This window comes from Rattus norvegicus, chromosome 7, assembly GCF_036323735.1.
Source record: "Rattus norvegicus strain BN/NHsdMcwi chromosome 7, GRCr8, whole genome shotgun sequence".
In the NCBI taxonomy this organism is placed as follows: domain Eukaryota; kingdom Metazoa; phylum Chordata; class Mammalia; order Rodentia; family Muridae; genus Rattus; species Rattus norvegicus.
Genome location: NC_086025.1, coordinates 114,790,474 through 114,814,304, shown reverse-complemented (window position 1 = coordinate 114,814,304; position 23,831 = coordinate 114,790,474). Strand labels below are relative to the sequence as shown.

At 40.7% G+C, this 23,831-nt stretch overlaps 3 protein-coding genes across 4 annotated transcripts in view; 2 read left to right on the top strand and 1 right to left on the bottom strand.

The window, feature by feature from the left end:
• The window catches only part of Xpnpep3 (X-prolyl aminopeptidase 3), a 52,537-nt gene extending 44,630 nt beyond the window's left edge, over positions 1-7,907 (bottom strand). The window contains exon 1 of the mRNA NM_001130582.3: positions 7,795-7,907. Coding sequence (NP_001124054.3) covers positions 7,795-7,858 — 64 coding nt within the window. The 5' untranslated portion in view covers positions 7,859-7,907. The remainder of the gene's footprint in view (positions 1-7,794) is intronic.
• Positions 105-1,419, top strand: Dnajb7 (DnaJ heat shock protein family (Hsp40) member B7). The gene has a single exon (NM_001130510.1). It carries the CDS (start codon positions 239-241, stop codon positions 1,148-1,150), a length of 912 nt encoding a protein of 303 aa, NP_001123982.1. The 5' UTR covers positions 105-238; the 3' UTR covers positions 1,151-1,419.
• Positions 7,908-8,427: 520 nt separating the features above from the next.
• Positions 8,428-23,831, top strand: part of St13 (ST13, Hsp70 interacting protein) — a 36,120-nt gene continuing 20,716 nt past the window's right edge. The window contains exons 1-4 of one of the 2 annotated variants that reach the window (NM_031122.2): positions 8,428-8,596; positions 15,675-15,732; positions 17,799-17,871; positions 18,837-18,907. In NM_031122.2, the coding sequence (NP_112384.1) occupies positions 8,487-8,596; positions 15,675-15,732; positions 17,799-17,871; positions 18,837-18,907 (312 nt within the window). In that variant the 5' untranslated portion in view covers positions 8,428-8,486. Of the gene's footprint in view, positions 8,597-14,555; positions 14,878-15,674; positions 15,733-17,798; positions 17,872-18,836; positions 18,908-23,831 lie in introns of those variants that run through there. The other variant, XM_063264299.1, reaches the window with a different exon arrangement.

Below are 23,831 nucleotides of genomic sequence, written 5' to 3'. Positions count from 1 at the left end.
CTATCTCTGGCCCAGTATGACACCATAATGCAGCTCTGACATATGCTTGCCGTCTGCTTGCCACACAATCAGCACCCTCAGTCTTTCAGCAGTGGCCCACCCCCGCAGTCCTAACACTGCCTTCAATGTAAAAATATGCCTATTTGCAGACACTTCTGCCTCCACCACCAGCAACTGAGCCTGAGCTGCCAGGAAAACACAGCGCTCACCATCAAGGGTGTTCGTTTCTAATACTGTCATGGTGGACTACTATGAAGTTCTAGGAGTACAGAGATACGCATCACCGGAAGACATTAAAAGAGCTTACCGTAAAGTAGCACTTAAATGGCATCCTGATAAAAATCCAGAAAATAAAGAGGAAGCAGAGCGAAAATTCAAAGAAGTCGCCGAGGCATATGAAGTGTTATCAAATGGTGAAAAACGGGACATTTATGACAAATATGGCAAGGAAGGCTTAACCGGTGGAGGTGGAAGTCATCTTGATGATGAACGTGAGTACGGTTTCACATTCCGTAAGGCAGATGATGTCTTTAAAGAAATTTTTGGTGAAAGGGATCCATTTTCATTTCACTTCTTTGAAGACTCACTTGCAGACCTTTTAAGCAGTTCAAGAAGCTCCAGTGGAAGCAGAAGCAGAGGATCCCTTTTCTCCCGATCCTATGACTACCCAGTGTTTGCCAGACTTTCTTCTTATGACACGGGATATTCACCTTATGTTTCTCGGGGGCATGAGAGCCTTACTTCAGTCTCTTCCCTGGCATTTGAGGATCCTGGGGTGGGCAACTATATACCCATTACACCGTCAGTTATTAATGGAAGAAATGTTAAGACAAAGAAAACTTTTGAGAACCGTCAAGAAAGAAAAGTTGAAGATGACAGTGAGTTGAGATCCTTTCTTGTAAATGAAGAGGGCTTTGCAGACAAATGTAACTGGAGAAGACAGTCATTCAACGATTATTCACCAAATTCCTATACCCATTCAAGTACAACTCAATATTCTCTTGTGGACGACAAGGAACAAGGAACACCTTGGGTCACCAACAAGAAGGAACCTTCCATTTTTTCAGCAGGATTCAAAGAAGGTGGTAGGAGGAAAAAGAAGAAGCACAAAGAGGGGCAGAAGAAGAAGTCCAATAAAAGGAATCGCTAATTGACTGTTTAGACACATTATGATCATATAACATTTGAACACCACTCTTTTGTGTGTTTTGGTTAATCACAGAGTTTTATAGATGATATTTGTTTAATACTATGTAAGAGTAGCTGGGGTTTTTTGTTTCTTTGTTTTGTTTTTGAGATATAGTTTCAACTTTTGTAGCCCTGGCTGGCCTGGAGCTTGCTAAGGAGACAAGGTTGACCCTGAAACTCAGAGATCTGCTAATGTCTGCCTCTTAGTTCTGGGATTGAAGGTGTACACTACCATGCCTGGCTTTATTTTATTTAAACATTTTTACCAAGATTGTGGACATTTGTTTAGCAGTGTGTAGATAAGTTGTATTAGAAAAAGATGAATTTGTGGTGACTGATTTTAAAACTATGGAAAAGAGCAAAGGTTTGTTTTTTTTTTTTTTAATGTTTTCTTTTTGAGCACTTTGAGCATAGAATCTCCATTGCCCCCATGGAGTTTATGATCTATTTACTTCTCCAGTTAATACTATCACAAATTTCTTATAAATATACACAGCATTAGGAGATAAGAATCTACTATGAAACACAGGTTCTGATTATAACAAGTAACAGATGTTCACCAGCAGTTCTGTTCATAGCATCTAAGAGGTAGAAGCAACCCAATCAAGAGACCAAGATATTAACAAAAATTGATGAATAGCCACAGTTGAGTGCACATGTGTACACATGTACAGACACACACTCATGAATATTCAGTCTCAGAAAAAATTCCTGCTATGCTGTTGTCTGTGTCTCAGTTGTTTGATGAAGGCAGTTTTAACTGAAAAATCTTGTCATTTGCTTCAACATGGCTGAGCTTTTTGAATACTTGAATTACTAAAAATCTTAAGATGCTAAATAAGGCAGTAATTCATGACAAATAATGATTAATGTTAACATGATATCTAAGGCAGTCCAAAGTGAGAGACAAGAAGTAGAAAAGAGGTTGTTTTATGGGCAAAGGGTTTCAGACCTGCAAAACAAAAACATTGTCTGGAACCCCACTTTGCAGCCATGTGAATATACTCTCATGGAACCACACATTGAAAAAATGTATAATATGGTAAACCCAATTTAGGGTATATTAAATTGGGTATGTAGACAAACTATATTTAGTGTGTATTATACCACAAATTTTTAAAAAGCCAGTATTAGCCAAGATTCCTTGGAACAACCTGGCTACATCATGTGCTGCAGGGCACTGGTCACTCTCTCCAGATACGAAACTTTCATCTTATCTGTGTGTAGGATCATACCATAGATACTTTATTTAAGGATCATATTGGGAGAAATATGGTGAGTTACAAATACATTAGATACCAAACAAATGGTCTAAAGTACTTTATTAACTTGCTTTAAAAATAAACTTTTATTTTGACACTGTTACTTGAGTTTCCTACACTGCTTCTCAACCCTTTATTCACTCTGTCATTCACTTTACATTTATTTCAGGGCTCTACCTGCTGAGCAGGATTAGGTGCTGTTTTTTTTGGGGGGATGGAGGAGGGTGTGAGGACAGGGTTTCTCTGCGTAGCTCTGACTGTTCTAAAAATCAATCTATAGACCAGGTTGGATTTAAACTCAGAAATCGGCTTCCCAAAGGGCATATGCTACCACTAAGTGTTATGTATCTGAGGCATACACAACACTAAACAAAAGCCACAGAGCCTACAAAATGGAGACACATATTAAGTAAAACAGGATCTGCTAGTTTTTTTAGTCGCTTGATTAAAAAGGCAGGCCAAGTGAATATTGGGTAAGATATCCAGACACTTGAACTAGCAAGGTGCGATATTCCTTCTGGTGTAGGCTGCATAGGAGTCTGAGGAACACTGACATAATAGGCTGCAGAGAGGAGTTTAGGGAGCACAGAGATCAGTGCCACAGATTAAACCAAACAATGAAAGGATTCTGCAGGGATTGATCACTACCTGCCTGTTAACTGTTAAACGGGAGAGACTAAGACACAGGCGTTCTGAGGAGGAATCATACATTGAAACTGAACTCTTCTATTGTTGCCAAAAGACTCAAGCAAACAAGGTTAGAAAAGGGAAATCAAACTATTACCATAATCCATTTAAAAGATTATAGTCATTTATTCCAAGATGGTGGTAACAGGGTGTGTGATTAAAAGTGGTGGCAGCAGGATACACTGCCATAGGGTATGCTGACAAGGTGTGACAGGAGTTGAAGCCAGCAGGTTTTGGAACAAAGGAAATAGAAGAATGGAACTGACTTAAGAGAGAAAGGAACGCTAAATTTTGTTATATGAGAGATGCTTGGCTTTATTAAACACTGAAAACAATTTGTAGCACGACTTGGGCTTATACATTGTCATGCAATATATATTGTCATATGTATCCTTTTTTGTATTTTTTTTCTTTTTTTTTTCGGAACTGGGGACCGAACCCAGGGCCTTGCGCTTGCTAGGCAAATGCTCTACCGCTGAGCTAAATCCCCAACCCCCTTTTTTGTATTTTAAAAATGTAATTATTGTAAGTTCTAGGCATCAATCCAGGCATTAAAGTCTTGTAAACTACTATATTAAAAGGTGCAAGCAAATCATCCAGCAGCACTGAAACCTATCAATCACGTCTATTCAAATACTAAATTGAAAGTCAGAAACAATTATAGTGCCTACTATTTTTAAATAGCAAATGTGAGCTTTTGTTTGGAATTGCCTCAGTGGGAAGGTATGTTGGAAGGAAAGGTAATTTATTCTTTCGGAGAAACTGGGGATACTCAGTTCCAAAGTTATTTCCAGAAAATAAACTCATGATATTTACATAAAATGCATCATTTTGTCAGGTTTCCCTGTGTCCATGCAGGATTAAAGTTAAAGAAAAAAAAAACCTTCCAGAATCAAACCCCAACATTTCAAAAACAGTAAGAATTTACTGTGTCCCCCAGTCCATCTCTCCACTCTGAGTTGGATTTATAACCCAGGCTGCCCTGGAACTTGCTAAGGCGGCCAAGGATAACCAGGAGTTGCTGATCCTACTGCCTCTCTCGTCTGAGTGCTGGGATTACAGGAACGTGCTATCACACCTGGCCATTTATCCCCTTTTAACTAAATTATTTTTCCGAATAGCTTAACTTAAATAACAAAAAACCCCCAAAACCTTCCACTGTCTAGAAGAAAAACCTCATTTTTTTCTCTTTGCCCCTGAATCTCATTGTTTCTTTTCACTGAGCCAAAGCCCAACCTTTCCAAAGTATGTTCAGGAATATCCACCAAAGCTTACCACAGGAAACAGAGCTCAATGGACAAATACAGTTTGCCAATCACTGTTAAATATTCTCTCTCTCTCTGAGAATTTAGGGCTAATCGGGTGTGTGTGGATTGTATTTTATGCATCTGACCAAATAATCATTCCATCTCAAATGAAAATGTTTCATCCCACCACTGTTCTTAGTGTTCTGTGGTTCTGATGACATTGTCAGAACAACTTTTACATCTGCTTTGTTAGATCCTCAAGCCTTAAAAAAAAATCGAACCTCTAAAGGTGTGTTTGTGTTTCCCCTCTCTCCACTACATCCTCCCTCACCATGACATGGGACCTTTACTTCATTAGCATATTCAGTGTGCTACAGCACAGTACTTTTTACCTTTTTATTTTCATATCATAAGGTGAGAAACGTTTTAGTGTTCGCATTTTGTTGAATGATGTTAACTTCCTTTCCTATGTCAGATTTAATATGTTTCTTAAATGCTTTAATGTGAAAATGCAGTTTTTTTTTTTTTAAGAGACACGGTTTCTCTGTATGACAGCCTTGGCTGTCCTGAAACTCAGAGAGATGCCCCTGCCTCCGCCTCCCAAGTACTGGGATCAAAGGTATGCACCACTACTGCCTGGTGAAAATGAAACTTTTTAATGTACAACTAGTAGTTTATTTTGCTTCTTCTCAGGTGACTAGCAGCATATTCTATCTAATTACACTTCTCATCTAAATAGACCTTAAATTAGCAACATTTGCAGGGCAAGAGGTATACAAGTCACTGCTAAACCTGCGACAACTCCAGGTTCAATCCCCATCACCTACAACCAACTAAGCAAACACTACTACCAAAAATCAAAAACTTCAAAGTGTAAAAAGATACTCCCTCCTGTACCTACTCACACTTTAGATTTGCATGCCTTCCTCAGGTGAGAAAGTTTCTCTTTGTCTTTTTGAGACAGGGTCTCAATGATGTACCTCTTGTTGTGCTGGAACTCATTATGTAGGCCAGGTGGCCTCAAACTCACCCATTTGTCTCCATACTGGCTAGTTTTGTGTGACAACTTGACACAAGCTGGAGTTACCACAGAGAAAGGAGCCTTCCCTGAGGAAATGCCTCCATAAGATCCAGCTGTAAGGCATCTTCGAAATTAGTGATTAATGGGGAGGGCCCAGCTCATTGTGGGTGGTGCCATCCCTGGGCTGGTGTTCTTGGGGTCTATAAGCAAGCAAGCTTGAGCAAGCCAGGTGAAGCAATCCAGTAATCAGTACCCCTCTACACAGCCTCTGCATCAGCTCCTGCTTCCAAATTCCTGCCCTGTGTGAGTTCCTGTCCTGACTTCCTTTGGTGATGAACAGCAATGTGGAAGTGTAAGCTGAATAAACCCTTTCCTCCCCAACTTGGTCATGATGTTTTGAGCAGGAATACAAACCCTGATTAAGACACCTCCCTAGTGTTGGGATTAAAAGTGTTCACCACCATACGTGGTTTGTTATGGTAGTTAGAGCAGCAACTCTCAACTTGTAGGTCACATTGGGGATTTAGCTCAGTGGTAGAGCACTTGCCTAGCAAGTGCAAGGCCCTGGGTTCGGTCCCCAGCTCCGGAAAAAACAAAAAACAAAAACAAAAAAAACCTTGTAGGTCACAACCCCTGTGGGGTTGAACGATCCTTTCACAGCAGGCCAGCATCATCAAATCCCGTATATTAGCTATTTATATTATGATTTATATAAATATTTATATTTATATTATGATTCACATCAGTAACAAAATTATAGTTATGATGTAGAAAAGAAAATTTTATGGTTGGGGTCACCACAACATGAGCTGTATTAAAGGGCTGCAGCGTTAGGAAGGTTGAGAACCACTGCTCCAGAGCCTTTCTAAAGAAAGGCAACTACATGTAGTTGGCAAGGTAAGTTTTGGGAGGAGTCAATGATTAACCTACATTCACTGTATGGAAGTCTCAAAAAAATATATTTAAAAAAAAAGGAGTAACCAAGAACACCACATATTCTAAGTCCTACTTATGAGACCTAAAACCTAAACTCCAAGGATAACAGAATAATTAAAATGCCAAAAAATGCATTCCTCTCTTCTTTGCTGAGTTCCCAAATTAGTTGGGTCAAGACTGTAATCACTCAGCTATGTCATTTCTGCTTCCTTTTTGACTGTGAGCAACTGTGGTGAAGTGGAGATGCACCCTCAATAACTAACTCAAAAAGTTACTGGGTGAAACTGCACTTCCTGGCTCAAGTAATGAGAAGTTGCAAAAGGATTCTACCAAGCAGAATTAAGGATTGGTATAAGGACTGGACACAATCATATAATAAACATCTGGCTTAACTGTGTTTCAGTCCCTCAGTGCTAAACTGAAGATTCAATGTCACTCCATTAAAGCTAAAAAACCATTTAGTGGTAATATAACGAGATGCTGAACTTAACTTTTCTTAGAAACAAACTATAATATATTTACTAGATTTTTATTTAGTATTTAGTCCAGATTCTAGTCCTAAAGCTGGATCAAGTCAGGATTTACACAAAGCTTCAAAGAAAGTCAATGATCAGAAACAAAAAGCTGGTTCTAGTCTACTCAGAGGCTGTGGTCTTTGCGAATATAATTGATCAATCACACATTTTCATTCATTCTCATCAAAGGTACATCTTAACTACTAGGACTACAGACTAGGCTCTGTGCAATGGAGAATTTTTAAATAGCGGATTTAATTTCATTTTCAGTGAATCCAAGTATCACATGCAAATATCAAGTCCAATTTTAATGTCAAATACCCTTTTTTCTGGTTCACATTTTGCACGCCTCATCTGAAGTATAACCCAATATTAGGTGCACTTATAAGGTAGATGACTTACTTTTCAGTGTAAAATTTTGTTAGACTAATTGCTCACCGTACTGTACAAGGAAGGTTCACACTCTCCGTGCTCTATCACATTGACTGTTTATGTAAGACTTTTAGGCATGTCCCCCGTCTAGTACTTTATAATCTGAACTGCACAAAGCATTTGTTTCTAAACGTGTTTCTTCTATCTTTTGGTAGCTCTCCGATGAAAGCTATGAAAAGGCGAATGATTTACCCTGACATACACGCACCACACACAAAACGCTACTTGACGTGAAACAATTTAGCCAAGTGTGATGATAAAAGTTACAAATTTAGAATTCCAGTAACTTTGATTCCTTGAAGTGCCCTTCTCAGTCATCCCAGCTTCCCAGAGTAACAGAACCTAAAGCCCACTCTTTCCCAGAACAACCGGTCAAAAGAAAAATCCACGGGGGGCCCCAGGAGCCGACTGGTCCAGGAACACGGATCATCAACTTGTAGCTCTTTGGGCTGCTTTAGGTTTCTCCAAGAGAAGACCTGGGCGACGCCGGCAGGGAAGACTCTAACCTGAGAGGCCGCGGAGCCTTGTTATAACGGGAACCAGCCTGGGGGTTGAGAGCAGAGACAGCATGGCCAGCACCCACTGGTCAGGAAGAGAAAGTACAAATTGCGGGGAAAGCTACTAGCACAGCCGCGTCGCCAGGAAACCAGTCAACCGCCCGGCCCCTTCCGGTAGGCGTCGCTCTCGGGCTTTCTTCCCGGGGAGGCGCAGAGAAGTGACGTCAGCCGGCTGAGTTTTGGCGCGCCGGCCCCACGGGCATGGTTTCCACCCCGCCCCCAAATTAGGCGTCTTGTTCTGCTTAATGCCCACCTTCACTGAAACAATATCCTATTTCAAATGCCTCCCTGTGTTCCTCTTGAAAGCACACACACAAGGTCCTTCGTCTATCCCAGGAACTACATCAGAGGAAAGAATACGAGTTAAGACTGTTCGCCTATCGAAGCAGGCATTATCACGGGCAGCTACACTTCTAGAAGGTTCTAGGCGGAGCACAGGTCCAGAGGTAGGAGTAGGAATGAGCGAGCGGAGGACCTGGGTCACGAGGCCGTTGGGTGGGAGGAGCCAGCAGCCGGGGAGGTTCTAGTCTGTTCTGCCTCGAGGCAGCCGCCCCCTTCTACTTGGTCACGTTGAGCCGCTCCCGGGCTTGGCATCGGGCCTCCGCAGCCGCCCACCGCCAGAAGCTTCCAGCCTCACCACTATGGATCCCCGCAAAGTGAGCGAGCTTCGGGCCTTCGTGAAGATGTGTAGGCAGGACCCGAGCGTCCTGCACACCGAGGAAATGCGTTTCCTGAGGGAGTGGGTGGAGAGGTGAGCCTTGGGCCCCGCGGACCGTTGGGAAGAGGGGGGAGCCGGGCCTGACTTGGCGTGGGGAGGAGGGTAGCGTGGTCTAGGCCCCTTCGTAGTTCGTTCTTTAGTGGCTTCCAGAGGTTATCGGAGGGATCTGGGCCATTTAGGGGTGGAAAAGCAGAGGGTAGAGCTGGTTTTCCCGCAGCGAAGTCTCCAGGGGGTGTGTTTTGGGAAGAAATAAATGCGGAGGGTTGTGGATATTTGAGCAGTGGGAATAATGCGCAAACTAAGACAAAGCTTTTTACAGAGGGATTTTTATTTTGAATCTGGCGTCTTGCTTAAATCACATTGACCCCTGTATCGTTTTAAATATTAATAGTGGTAATTTATTTGTTCTATAATAACTTAAGGTATCTGTACTTGACCTTACAGCGATTTTAATTGCATGGGATCGTGTTGGGAATTATTTATAACCACGTTAGTTGTAGCGCTGTCACTTCAGATACTTTAGGAAAATGATTTTTTTTTAGCGTGTTTGCAGGGCTAACTGGAGAGTATTTCGCCTGCGTACTATGAATTCCGTGAATAGATGTCGTGCCAGCTGCTGGGAACAGTATTACTGGGGAATTGGTTTTTCTTTTTGTTGTTTTAGTCTCGTTGATAAAAGATTTTAAAGAAGCTTAGGCACCATTAGAATTTGAGAGAAACAACAGTGCAGACAAGCTGTAAATCTGTACAGCTGCCGGGAGGAGGGAGGTGAAAAGATATTAAGTCATGCCTTCCGAATTAGGGTTAGCAATGAACGCTTACAAGCACTTGTAGAAATGGGGGAGGGTCTTTAGAGAAAGTGTTCGAATTTATAAGAGTGTCATGTCGAGCATGTTTAGGTACTTTGGTTAATATTAGAAAAAAGATGGGGAAAGGTAAAGTTATATTTTTTTCAATTAGAATCCAGAAAAACAAAACAAAAACCAATCAGGCTTAGCCACGAAGGTCTGAAAGCAGCTGTGTGGAGTGAAGGGCTCATGAGCAGAGTAAGTTCTTTACTCCTTTAAAGATAATTCTCCCAAACTTTTTGCATATCGTCAGATGAGTCAGCTGTTCTGAGAGGTTGTTTTCTGGCCAGGTGATTGGCAAGTCCAATTGGATTAACTTTAAGGGAGGATCCAATAAATAATGTAATTTTTTTTCTTTTTAAAACTTTTTTTAAAAGAACTTGCTATGTAGCTTAGTCTAGTCTCAAATTCACAGAGATCCTCCTGTCTCTGCCACCTATTGGGATTAAAGACATTTGCCAACACACCAGCTATTTCTTTTTAAAGCTATTTTATATGTACTGAGGGTTATGCATGAATATATGTATGCCTGATGCCTAGGGAAGTAAGAAGAGGGCATTGGGTCCCTTGGAACTGGTGGTTGTAAGCCACTCTTGTGAGTGCTGAGAACTGTTCCCTGGGTCTCCTGTAGGAGCATCAAATCATTGAGCCATCTCTCCAACCCCAGTGTGTAATGTTTTGGGTGTAATGTTTATAGTCTTCCCAGGGAAAGGTAGATAGGAAGAAGTGGCTTAATTTAATGAACCTCAACTAATTTCTGATACTCTTTACCTAGGAAGGACCCTTTTATGTTTAATTTTTTTTAAAGATGTATGTATTTTGTGTGAGTATTTTGCTTGCACTTTAACAACTATACTGCATACTTTCTAGTGAAGCCAGAGTAGGGTATCTGATCCTTTGGAACTGTTGTCACAGACAGTTGCGAACCACCATAAGGGTGCCAGGAAATGACCTCAGGGTCTCTAAAGAGCAGCAAGTACTCTTAATTGGTGAGATGTAATCTCTTCAACCCTTACAGTATTTTAAATCCTACCAAAGGACAAAGCTAATGCTTCTCTTTCAAGTTCAAGGCTGATTATGAGGGAAGAGGTTCGTCTTGGTTGGGTTTCAAGCCTTCTAAAGTCAGATAGCTACCTAAGAGCTGTTTAAGGATACAGATGAATGATAAGAAACTTGTGTTTGTAATTACCTTTTAGTAGTTTAACAGTTTACATGTTGGAGGAGAGGCTCCTCAGCTGTTAAAGGAAGGGCCACAAATGTTGCTCAGGAAGGGATTTTTTTTTTTTAAAGGAAAGTACTTCTAGTGAGGTGGCAGCAGCCATGGCAGTATGCCTTTAATCTTAGCACATTGGAGGCAGAGGCAGGTGGATCTCTGAGTTCAAGGTCAGGGAGTTCCAAGACAGTCAAAGCCACACAGAGAAAACCTGTTTTGAAAAGCCAAAAAGGGGAAAAAAAAATCAAACACCTTTTAACAGGCAGGTGGAGTGCTAGTTCCAGCAACTTCCCTGCCCAGGGAAAGGGCGTGCTAGCGGGGATTCTAAGGAGGAGAGGGCCAACGCGCCGAGTTCCCAGTCACCCTGGAGGTTGAGGTTGCAGCAGCTGTGATTCCAGGACTTTCAGACCAGCCTGGCCACACCGTGGGGCCTGATTAAAGATGGAACCCGTCCCTCCTATCCCAAAGAGGAAAACAATCCCACACATTAAAGCCGCTTTTCAAGAGCACGGAGAGGCACTCCTTAAGACGTGGACAAAAGCTGGTGGCGTAATTTTCTTTGGGGAAGATGGACCTGGTGATTACTAAAAATGCAAAATATTCCAACAAGCATATTCTTAGGGAAAAAGTTAGCAGTCAGTGATGTGTGCTGGCGTTTTTCAGAGCCCGTTGAGCTTTTTCTTTTCTTGTCACTTTTATAGCTGTTGTAGAACTTTTACTCATGTTAAATATATAGAACTCTTAAGAACTTTATTACAGTAATTTTTTTAAAGATTATTCTTTTTTTTTTGGTTCTTTTTTTTGGAGCTGGGGACCGAACCCAGGGCCTTGCGCTTCCTAGGTAAGCGCTCTACCACTGAGCTAAATCCCCAGCCCCAAGATTATTCTTTAAAAAAAAAAATATATTTATCTTATACTGTATTTTGTATACTGTAGCTGTCTTCAGACACACCAGAACAGGGCATCAGATCACATTATAGATGGTTGTGAGCCACCGTGGTTGCTGGGAATTCAACTTAGGATCTCTGGAAGAGCAGTCAGTGCTTTTAACCACTGAGCCATCTCTCCAGCCCTACAGTAACTATTAAAACAATGGGGGGGTTGGGGATTTAGCTCAGTGGTAGAGCGCTTGCCTAGCAACCGCAAGGCCCTGGGTTCGGTCCCCAGCTCCGAAAAATAGAAAAATAGAAAAATAGAAAAAAAAAACAATGGAGCAGAACCCTAGTGGTGTACTTGTGTAATATGGCTTTGAATCCTGGTATGTACAGTGCTGTGGTTTGAAGTCTTTGCTTTCTTAAAAACAAAAAAATGCGCAAGTTGCCATTACATATTTGTCAGAACTAGAAATCGAGGACTTGATTTTAGTGGCTTTTCCTAATGAACAGCCTGCTAATGCAAAAGCTTAAGATATTTCACTTCTGGGTTGGAGAGATGGCTCAGTGGTTAAGAGCACTGACTGCTCTTCCAGAGGCCCTGAGTTCAATTCCCAGCAACCACATGGTGGTTCACAACCATCTGTAGTGGAATCTTGGTGCCCTCTTCTGGAATATAGGTATATATGCTGGCATAACACTGTACTTAATAAATAAATCTTTAAAAACAAAAAAGGATGTTAAAATTTATCCTGGAGAAATTGTGCCTACGTAGTGAATTCCAAATTACATTCAGTAGAATTTTTCTTAGGCAATAGTGAGTTCCAGGCCAGCCAAAGCTAATGGGACCCTGTTACCCTTCAAAAAAGAGAAAAAATTAAGGAAATAAAACCAGATCTGAGTTCACAGTAGTAAATGTGAGTCCAGATAAACTCTTTTTCAACAAACACATTTTGCAGTAGTTGAGGGAACTACTTATAGGAAATATCTGAAGTGAGTGGAATTCATTTCTACCCTCAGTACAGAATTTAGACTGTAACATTCCAGTGTTTGTACACATGCTTAAATAACAATAGCACAAAGAAGATTGAGATTTTAACTCCCAGGAAAATTATGAACAAAGCTTTGTGTGATCATATTTGAGGAAGGTTTCTTCTCTATCCTGCCTGATTGGTGACTTAAAAAGAAAAAGTGCTGAAAAGTCCGAATGGTGACTTTTGCAGGAAGCTAGCTTCTAGATTTGAAAGGTTGAGAGAGGGGTTGGGGATTTAGCTCAGTGGTAGAGCGCTTGCCTAGGAAGCACAAGGCCCTGGGTTCGGTCCCCATGGGGGGGGGGGAGGTTGAGAGAGAACTTAGTCAACATAATCTACATTTAAAAATGGTTTGGACTTTGGAGTAGTCAACTACAGTTTAGAATGTGAGAGACATGAGGTATAGCTCATGAAAGCATTTTTCTGTGTTTAATTTTTTTTATTTGGAACAATTTTTGGTTCAAAATTGATTGCTGATAGTAGGCTGCCAACGTGCTCACTCGTGTTGAGTGTGTTTCCTGCTGGTAAGGACAGTGTCTGCCATGCGGCTGGCCATCCCAGTCAGGCAGCTGCATGGATGAGTCGATACTGCCCCGCTTTTAGAATTACAGGTTGTACTCTGTTGCCAGCTCTCACTTTCCATCTAAACGTTTTACTGTGGCTTTCTTGATTTTGGCGATTTTAGTATTACAAGTCAGTTATTTTAGCAATTCCCCCATTTGAATTTGTCTGAGCTTTTCTTAGAATTACATTTCTTGGCAGGGCTGTCGCTTCACAGAGCTAAACCATTGTAACTGTTTGGATGTCACCCTACATTCCTGACACTGTAGCTTGAAACTTAGGAAAAACACAGCTTAAGAAACCCTTCATTAAAATTTAACTTATGAGCCAGTGTTTGGTTACTGTATACCTTTGAAAGGTGTTTCTTTTCTTTCTTTCTTTTTTTTTTTTTTTTTTTTTTTTTGGTTCTTTTTTTCGGAGCTGGGAACCGAACCCAGGGCCTTGCGCTTCCTAGGTAAGCACTCTACCACTGAGCTAAATCCCTAGCCCCTCTTTTCTTTTTTAAAACAACCTTTTTTATTTTTTTTAAATATGCATTGGCGGTTGTTTGCCTGCATGTGTGTCTGTGAAAATGTTAAAACTAGAGCTGGAATTAGAGACAGTGGTGAGCTGCCATGTGGGTGCTGGGAGTGAACCCTTGACCTCTGAAAGAGCAGCCAGTGCTCTTAACTGCTGAGCCATCTCTTACCCTTTCCCCTTTTTTAAAAATAAAAATGTAGAAATGTTTACTAAGACATTTCAGATTGTATAATCTTTTGTCATGTCAGAACCATTATCTACCATTATCTATTAATATATTGAGTACTGGAAGAGGGGTGTGTTTGTGCGCGCGCATATAATTAGAACAAATAAACTGCACAATTTTTCTTGTATGAATGGTCCTTAAGAAGAAGTGTCAAATTTGGTTGAATTGGTGACATACACACTTGTAATCTTAGAGGATATGGGAAGATGAAAACTGAAGGCCATCTTGGGCTTTTTGTAGTCAGAACGAGTGAGACAGGGGCTTGAGAGGTTGGAAGGTTGGCTGCTTTCCAAAGTACCTAGATAGGATTTCCAGCATCCTTGGTGGTGGTCAATCTTATGTCATTCTAGTCCCAAGGAATCTGTCACCCCCTTCTGGCTTCCAGGGGTACCAGGCATGCTCTTTGGTGTGTGTGTTTGTCTCTATATGTATATGTCTCTATATGCATATATACGTGTGTATATAGACAGACAAACAAAATAAAAATAAATCTTTTTATAGTTACAGATAGTTGTGAGCTGCTATTCCTGTGCTTAGAGCTGAACCCAGAGCCCTGTAAGGACAGTGAATGCTCTTAACTGCTGAATCATTTTTCCAACCCCTAAAAGCAATCCACCACTCAAAATCTCCACAAAGGCAAAAGACATTTTGGTGTCTTTTTTTTTTTTTCCTACTTGCTACTTCGCATTTGAACTTGTGTCATTTTGGGTTTATTGAAGGATGTTAAGTCATGCCACAGATGAGAAGATATTTACAACACATGAAACTGACACAGGCTCATGGACAGACCTGGAATAAGACAGTGTAATGAGAACCTGGATGAGAATTGAACATTCCAAAAGCTGTTCTTTAGATGGCTAAGACTGTATGAAGAGGGACTTAATACAACGAAATGCCACCGTGTACCCAGGATGGCTGGAGTCTAGGATGGATAACTACACACTGTTGATAACTAGCATAAACTGGTGAAAAGAATTAGAGACTGATGCCCATCTAAATTCAACTTGGATATGCATCCTACATCCAGATTCCACCAATGGAAATGTGGGTAGTAGAGCTCTCGTCGGAAAAGAAGTGGTGGTCTGCTGGGTGGGAGGAAGTGCTTGCTGACAGAACCTGGATTCAGGTCTGGGATTTCATTGTGGAAGAGAATGGACATTGTCCTCTCATCTCCCTGTGGGCTCTTGCACTTTTCCACCACAGGTCACAGCAGTAGTTAATAAAAGGTTTAAGGCACTTTGTAGGACACTTCCACGTTAGTGAATCCCTAGATGGGATTTTTGCTCGTTTATTTTACCCATCAGCCACTTGGGCATTCTGCTATTGGTGTGTAAATTTATTCTTTCTGTAGGCTTCTCACTTTTAAGTTTTGTTATTTTCATATTGTTCTGGACTACTTGGGAAGCAGGGCTTTGTGAAGAATTCAGTAGCTTCTCCATGCTAGGGAGTCACTTTCCCACAAGTGACATACTCTTGTTAAACGTCAACCTCAAATTCTGCCTTTCAGATTAAGTCTTCTCTATTTTCTAAGCTAATGGCTTAGAGAATGATTTATCATTTCATTATTTATTGGTTTCTCTACCTAAGAGCTATAGTACAAGTTTATTAGGCTTATAAGAGGCAGGAGAAAGGTTTTATTAACTAGTGTGACAAAAAATTTACTCACAGCCAAGCGATCATATTAATTGAGAATGTACTCCTCTAAGCTTTGAAAGATTATTGGAAACAGTTGGCCTTTTTAGGTTTTGTTGCTTTCTAGTGAATTTGCAGTGACTATTCTAAACAACTATCTCTTTCTAGTGATTTACAGTGACTAAACAACTATCTCTTCTTATTTTAAGCATGGGGGGTAAAGTACCACCTGCTACTCATAAAGCGAAGTCAGAAGAAAACACTAAGGTAAGTTTAAATTTATTTTAAGATAAGATACTGTATCTTTGAGACCTATGGGGGCTACATACAGAGACTGTCAGTCACTGTTCTGCTGCTGTGAAGGGGTACCATTACCTAGGCAATTCTTAGAGCATTTAATTGAGGCTTGATTGAGGGCTTGCTTGCAGTTTCAGGGGGTTAGTCCATTATTACTGTGGCAGGAAGTATGGTGGCAGGCACAAACAACTGAAAGCTAAATTCTGATTTGTAGATAGAGACACAGGGCTTGGATTGAGCTTTTGACACCTCAAAACCAACTCCCAGTGACACAGTTCCTCCAACAAGGCCATACTCTTAGTCTTTTCAAATAGTGCCATTCCCTGGTGCCTAACCATTCAAATATGAGACTATGGGGGGGGGGCGTGTACATTCTAAAAGTATGTGCTACATATCAACAATTTGCATATTTGCTAAGGACTTAACAAGTATTTTAGAATTAAGGTGGTAACTTAGGCATTTAACTTTTTAGGAGAAAAATTTGCCTTTTCTGTCGGGGTGGGGAGTTGGTGTTTGAATTTTCAAGACACGGTTTCTCTGAATAGCTCTGGCTGTCCTAGAACTTGACCTGCCAGACAAGACTGGCCTCCAAACTCACAGAGATCTGCCTGTTTCTGTCTCCTGAGTATTAGGACTAAAGGCTTTTGCCACTACCCCTGGCTTGAAATTTTACTTTTTAAATTTATGAGAGGGTAGGAAAGTGATGGGAGTGATGTGCCACAGGGTCTGTGGAGGTCACAGGACAACTTGCAGACGTTGGCTCTCTCCTTTGACTATGTGGGTCCCAGGAATTGAATTTAGGTCTTAAGACTTGGTGGCAAGTGCCTCTTTACCTGTGAGCCATCTTGCCTTGTTTTTTTAAGACAGAGTTTTACTGTATGTCTCTGGCTGACCTGGAATTTTTGTAGACCAGGTTGTCTCTTAATTCAAGAGATCTACTAAGTGCCAAGATTAAATGCATATGCCTACCATGCCTGGTCTGACTTTGGTGTTTTAAGATTGAATGGAGGAAGGAACCTTAGAGTACAGTTAATGACTTCTGAAGTACTGAATGGATGAGAGATGAGGTTGGCTGGCAGTGCTATTTTGTAGGATATATAGCCTCACCAACCGGGGAAGGCAGTGCCAGTTCATCCCTCATCCATAATGTATGAGAATAGAGAAGACACTATGCGGTTCTAAAGGGTGGAAAGAAAATTTGCTCTCCATTATGTGCTCTTCTAAGTCTTCATAGTTTCTTTGTGGTACAATTCCACAGACGCTTTCTTTACAGTTCTCAAACTGAGCAACCCTTGAAAACTGAAGTTCAGGACATTTGGCATTAAAACACACCAAACCCAAGTGTGGTGGCACTTGCTTTTAATCCTACCACTTGGAGGCAGAGGCAGGTAGATCTCTGAGGTCAAGGCCAGCTGACTACATTGTGAGAGCCTGAGTCAAGAGAAAAAAACTAAAACCAATCAAAACCAAAAAACCCCTCACATTCTGAAAATGTTCACCCTTCCATATAAGTCTTAATGTTGCTGCCCAGACTGACATCAGACTCCTAGGCCCACTGTCTTGACTATTTTCAGTTTTTTAAACATCAGTCAGGAATAGTCTGACTTATTTTGCATGAAATATTATTTTCTTGTATTCTTGTTTTCTGAAACTGTCATATGTAAGATGATCTGGCTTCATAAGCCCTCGATCCTCAGTGCCTCTGCTGTAGGCAGGAATTTGCATGTATAGCCAAGGTGTTAGATCTTGGAGAGTCAGGGTGCAGTGCCTATGAAGAATGTGCTGTAGTATGTAGTATATGAATTGTATTTGCTTTAAAACAAACAAAAAAACCTGACAGTTTAAATTCTTAAAGGTTTGGATGGTGTAAGACCTACAGTTAATTAGAAATGAGAAGTAAAAGAAGGGTATTAACAACTTACATATAGTGTATTCGGGTAAGATATACATTGTGTGTGTTGTGTGTACAGACACAAACACATAAGATATGTTACATATTTAAGTGCTGACAACACTGTCTAATTTTCTTCTGCTAGGAAGAAAAAAGAGACAAGACGACAGAGGACAACATAAAGACAGAGGAGCCATCGAGTGAGGAGAGCGATCTAGGTGAGCCCGTGGTGGTGTAGTGTGACGTTTGTTTGTAGCCCAGGATGGCCTGGAACTGTGGAACACGTAGCCTTGAATTTGAGGCAGTCCTCCTGCCTCAGCCTCCTGAGTAGTAGGTGGCTGGTTTTACTTACTGGTCTGGTTATAATACTGAACTACAGACTTCCTGTATCAGTGGTGTGCCTGTGTTTTACAGAGTTTGTGTACACCTGATTTTTAAGTTAATTATATTAAAATGAAATAGTATTTTGTCATTTACATTTATTCTCTAAATTTTTACTGTTGTCTATCTGGAAAAATTATTAGAGAAGTTTATGGGGAAGGTTTTGTGGAGGTTAAAAGGACAACTCTTTGGAGTTAGTTTTCTCCTACCTTATGGAGTTCAGGCTTTTGAGCAAGCACTCGACCCACTGAGTCATCTTTCTGACCCCCAAATCTTTCCTAAGGGAATTTTGGAGACTGACCAAATCAGTGGTGTGTTTTATGTACAACATTGTGCACATAACTATCTTTATCACTACAATAGCTCTCTGATTTGACCAACAGTTTTAAGTAGTAGTTTTGTTTTTTAATTTTTATTTGCTGTGTACAGGAATGTACGTGTGTACCTATACACCACATAAAACGCTTACATGGTGCTCTCAGAAGCCAGAAGAGGTTATTAGATCCCCTTGACACTGGAGTTACCATCTCTCCAGCTTACCTACAGATAGCTATTAGTAGTTATCTTTTGCAGAGAAGTGGTTTATAATGTGTCAGAGTTCAGGTGAACCTAGCTTACACAATTGTACTGGCAAGTAGCTCATTTTCTTCTTGAGACATCCTGTAACCCCATCTTACTAGGTATTGCTTAGTCCTCCGCTCCACGCAGACCCGTTCATCTCACTTTGACAGTTCCAAGCCAGTGACTATTAACTATACCACACTTGTCATTTAGGTTTTAATCTCTGGTTTTAAACTTGCAGAAATTGACAATGAAGGTGTAATTGAAGCAGACACTGATGCTCCTCAGGAAATGGGAGATGAAAATGCAGAGGTAAATTTAGTGACTTATTTTAGGAAAATGACGTTCCTTGGTGTTGGGATTATTTTGGAGTTATCCCAAGATGTGCGTTTATGATAAATCTTCCTTTGACTTATGACACATTTTATAATCCTACTAAAATATTTGTAAAATATCTTTAATTATAATCTCTAAAAGTCTTGTATTTTGTTTTACTTCTCTTTAAACTTCAATTTGACTAAGATTGTTCTCCTAAAATATATACCTACAGTTAGGACTGCCTTTTCTCTGAGATGATTTTGTTTTTTTTCCAAGACAGGGTTTCTCTGTAGCCCTGGTTGTGCTTGAATCTACTTGCCTTTGCTTTCCAAGTACTGAGATTAAAGGCGTGTGCCACCATACCTGGTTTAGTGGTTTATTTTGTGGAATATCTAGTGGCACATTATTTTCCAAATGCTTTTGTCACAAGGAGCCTTTCCTCAAAGAGATGAAAACTGGTACTTGGGAAGGAAATGTAGAATACAGTTTCAATTAGGAATGATTAGTGGCCTTCCAGAAGGTCACAGTGTGTCTTAAAATGTCTCAAATGGTGTTTGCCAAGGAAAGTTGTTCATAAACAGTAATGTAATGACTGCAGCTTAAGACTTGGACCTTCAGCACTGGGTATCCTCAGAGTCATCTTTGCTAATCGTGTGTGAGGCAGTCTATTTTTGGAACTTTGAGCTTATATTTTCCTGACTTCCAATATAGTTGAATATATTCTCATCTATTTTGGTCATCAGTGGGCATTTGCATAATGCTGTTCAGACCTTTTTTCAATTTTATTCTTAAGTTGTCTTTTATGTCTCTATCCTATTTCTACCTCTTTTTAATGATAGGGTCTCTTAGCTCAGGCTGATTTGAAAATTTCTGCCTTAGCTCTCCAAATACAGGTCTTGCAAATTCATGCCCAATTTTATGGGATGAAATCCAGGGCTTAATTGTACTCAGACCATCTATATCTTAGCCCCCTCCTTCTGAGAGAGAGAGAGAGGGAGAGAGAGAGAGAGTGTGTGTGTGTGCGTGCGTGCGTGCGTGCGTGCGTGCGTGCCCGCGTGCCCGCGTGCCCGCCCGCCCATACTGTCTTCAAACAAGGTCTTACAGCTTCAGCCTCTCACGTGCTGGTTTCACTGGCATATACCACTAAAACTTTATTTGCCTTTTGTTAATTTACTCAGCAGAACCTTTACTGAAGTTTGTTCCATCAGGGCTGACTTACTGTTTACTGTGTGTGGCCCTCTGGGGACTCTCTTGTTCTGTGTCTTAATTGCTCACTTTGTACTAATGCCACATTTTCTTACGAAGCTGTGTACTAGGTCTTGTTATCTGCCAGGACAAGGACCCATAAAATGATGAATATTTTAGCTGTTCTTTCTGTTTTGTTTTTCAAATGAATTTTAGAATTAGATTGTCAGGGTCCCATCTTAGTTATTTTCTTTCACAGTCTCTGGTCTCTTTTTCCCTTCTCCCTCCATCTCCCTCACAGGGGTGTGGGAGGTGAGAAAGAGGGGATAGGGAGATTTGATTAGAGTTGCATTAAAGTCACATTGGGGAAAGAATACCTCTTACTGAGGTCATTCGTGAATGTATTATCTAATATTAAGCTTTTAAAATGCCTTTCAATTTTTTTTTTAAGATTTATTCATTTATTTCAAGTATGTGGGTACACTGTCGCTGTCTTCAGACACACCAGGAGAGGGGATCGGATACCATTACAGATGGTTGTGAGCCACCATGTGGTTGCTGGGAATTGAACTCAGGACCTCTGGAAGAGCAGTCAGTGCTCTTAACCGCTGAGCCATCTCTCCAGCCCCTCAATAATTTTTTTAAAGATTTATTTATTGTGTATGTACATATGTGTATATAGTTCTACCTGCAGGTATGCCTGCACACCAGTAGAGGGCACCAAATCTCACAGATAGTTATAGGCCACCATGTGGTTGCTGGGAATTGAATTTAGGACCCCTGGGAGAGTAGCCAGCGTGCTCTTAACCTCTGACCAATCTCTCCAGGCCCCTCAATAGTGTTTTTTTTTTTTTTTTTTTGGTTCTTTTTTTCGGAGCTGGGGACCGAACCCAGGGCCTTGCGCTTCCTAGGTAAGCACTCTACCACTGAGCTAAATCCCCAGCCCCTAATTTTTAATGATTTTTATTTATTTGCATTGGTGTCTTGCTTGCATATGTATCTGTGAGGGTATTGAATCCCCTGGAACTAAAATTACAGAGAATTGTGAGCTGCCCCCTGGGTGCTGGGAATTGAACCCAGGTCCTCTGGAAGAGCAGCCAGTGCTCTTAACTGAGCCATCTTTCTAACTCCTCAACAGCTTTCTTTTTTTAATTTTTGTTGGTTTTGTTTTGGGTTTTTGTTTCTCTATACAGGAGTTTGCTCTGTAGACTAAGCTGGCCTTCAACTACTTACAGAGATCCTCCTGCTTGTGCCTCCCAATTAGAGGCTTTGGGCTACCACAGCCCAGCCTTCAGTAGTGTTCTTAACATTTCTACCCCCTAAATTCCATGTGGTTTTGTTAAGTACTTTGGGTCATCATTTACAAAAAACAAAAACAAAAGAATCCCAAAAAGGTACACAGTGTTGACTGATGTTTGTAGTAGTTTCTCTTTCCCTCTTCTACCTGGTATTCACTGTCATTTTAAGGTTAACATTAATGTAAGATTAGCTAAACCTTCTTCAGTTCTAGAACATTTTACATGATTCTTTATGGTAAGTAGTGCTTCATTCACTGCTGTACTCTTCTCTGGAATCATGACTGGATGTGCGCCTCTGTCCTCCCTTGTCACTGCTGGCCAGGGACAGCTGTGTCGCATCTCTCTCACTACCTTTGCATCTCATTGTTTGGTCTTATCTTGATACTTTCATGTTGATTCTTAGAGTTCTTGGTTATTTATGTCTTAATACATAAATTAATTTTAAGATTTTGTGCAGGGATTGGGGATTTAGCTCAGTGATAGAGCGCTTGCCTAGCAAGCGCAAGGCCCTGGGTTCGGTCCCCAGCTCTGGAAAAAAAAAAAAAGATTTTGTGCAGTAAGGTCTATCTTTTTGAACCACGGTAGATTCAAACTCAGAAAGCCCTCGTGGAGTGTTAGCATTACCAAATTGCACACTGTACCTTGCTTCTGTGTAGTATTTTGACCACAAGTTCTTTGGAATTGTTCCTGTGGACAATTTTCAAGGTCGGAGTAGATGGTGTGTTTTTCCCAGAAAGAATGTATTTGCTTCCATCAAAGCTCTGAGTTGAGTTGAGGCTGTCAGTTCTCAGGATAGCTTTTGTTGACATTGGTAATATGGAATTCAAATGGCTTTATGGTTTTGGCTTTTTTTTTTTTTTTTTTTTACAAAACATTGCTTTTAATATTTTATTTTGTAAGTGTGTTCTTGGAGGTCAGTCTTGTGGAAGCCCTTTGACCATACGTGTCCTGGAGTTGAGACTCCTGTCTGGCCAGGTGGCAAGCTCCTCTGCCTGCTGAGACAGCAGCCCAGTTGTGGATTTTCAGGACTACTTGTCTCTCCACCTCTACTTTACTGTCCCTGTGAAGGAGGTTTAGGTTCTGCTTACCCCGGTCAGTTGTAGATATTCAAGTTGAAATTCATTTGAAGTTGTGTCTGGTTGACCCACCTGCATTGTCTTTCTCTGAATGTATTCTTTGTGGGTGGTGCTCTGCATTATCTTCAAAAACAAAATACCAAGACCTCAGGTTTGACCTTTGCTACAAAGGTGAATGTAGATTGAATAATTGCCTACCCTGGATTGCAGCCTACGTTTACTCTGGGTTTTCTTGTTTGTTTGTTTTTGTTTTTTTTTTCGAGACAGGCTTTCTCTGTTTAGCCCTGGCTACCCTGGAACCCACTCTGTAGACACGAGGCCTGGAACTTACAAGAGATCCACCTGTCTTTCTCTGCCTCCCGAGTGCTGAGATTAAAGGCATGTACCACCACCGCCCAGCTTAGATTTTAAAATTTTTTTGTTAATTTTTTTAAAAAGATTTATTTATTTATTTTATATAAGTACACTGTAGCTGTCTTCAGACACACTGGAAGAGAGCATCAGATCCCATTACAGATGGTTGTGAGCTACCATGTGGTTGCTGGGAATTGAACTCTGGACCTTAGGAAGAGCAGTCAGTGTTCTTTTTTTTTTCCTTTTTTTTCGGAGCTGGGGACCGAACCTTGCGGTTGCTAGGCAAGCGCTCTACCACTGAGCTAAATCCCCAACCCCACAGTCAGTGCCCTTATCATGCTCTTCAGCCCGTTAATTTCTTTTTTCTTTTTTTCTTTTTTTCGGAGCTGGGGACTGAACCCAGGGCCTTGTGCTTGCTAGGCAAGCGCTCTACCACTGAGCTAAATCCCCAACTCTAGCCCGTTAATTTCTAAAAATTACCTTGGACTTGTATGGGGCCTGCTGTTATTTGAACAATTTCTGATTGTTTTAAAAAATTTTTTTTTGGGCTGGAGAGATGGCTCAGCGGTTAAGAGCACCCGACTGCTCTTCCAGAGGTCCTGAGTTCAATTCCCAGCAACCACATGGTGGCTCACAACCATCTGTAAAGAGATCTGATGCCCTCTTCTGGTATATCTGAAGACAGCTACAGTGTACTTAATAATAATAAATGAATAAATAAATCTTAAAAAAAATTTTTTTTTTAATTTGCCAAATGAATTTTTCTTGGCTTTGAATTAATTGATAACTTAGAAGCGTATCAGAATATTTCAGTGAATACAGTTGACATAATACAGATCTAACAGATTTATTTTTCTATTTAGTATAAAATTTAAGCATGCTAATTTCAATAAATATGTATACTGATCAAATTAGAGTATTTGTCCTTTTTCATTTATTTCCTAATAAAGATTGACATATATCATGCTCTTTGACTCCCTTCTCCGTTCCCCTCTAGAATACAAA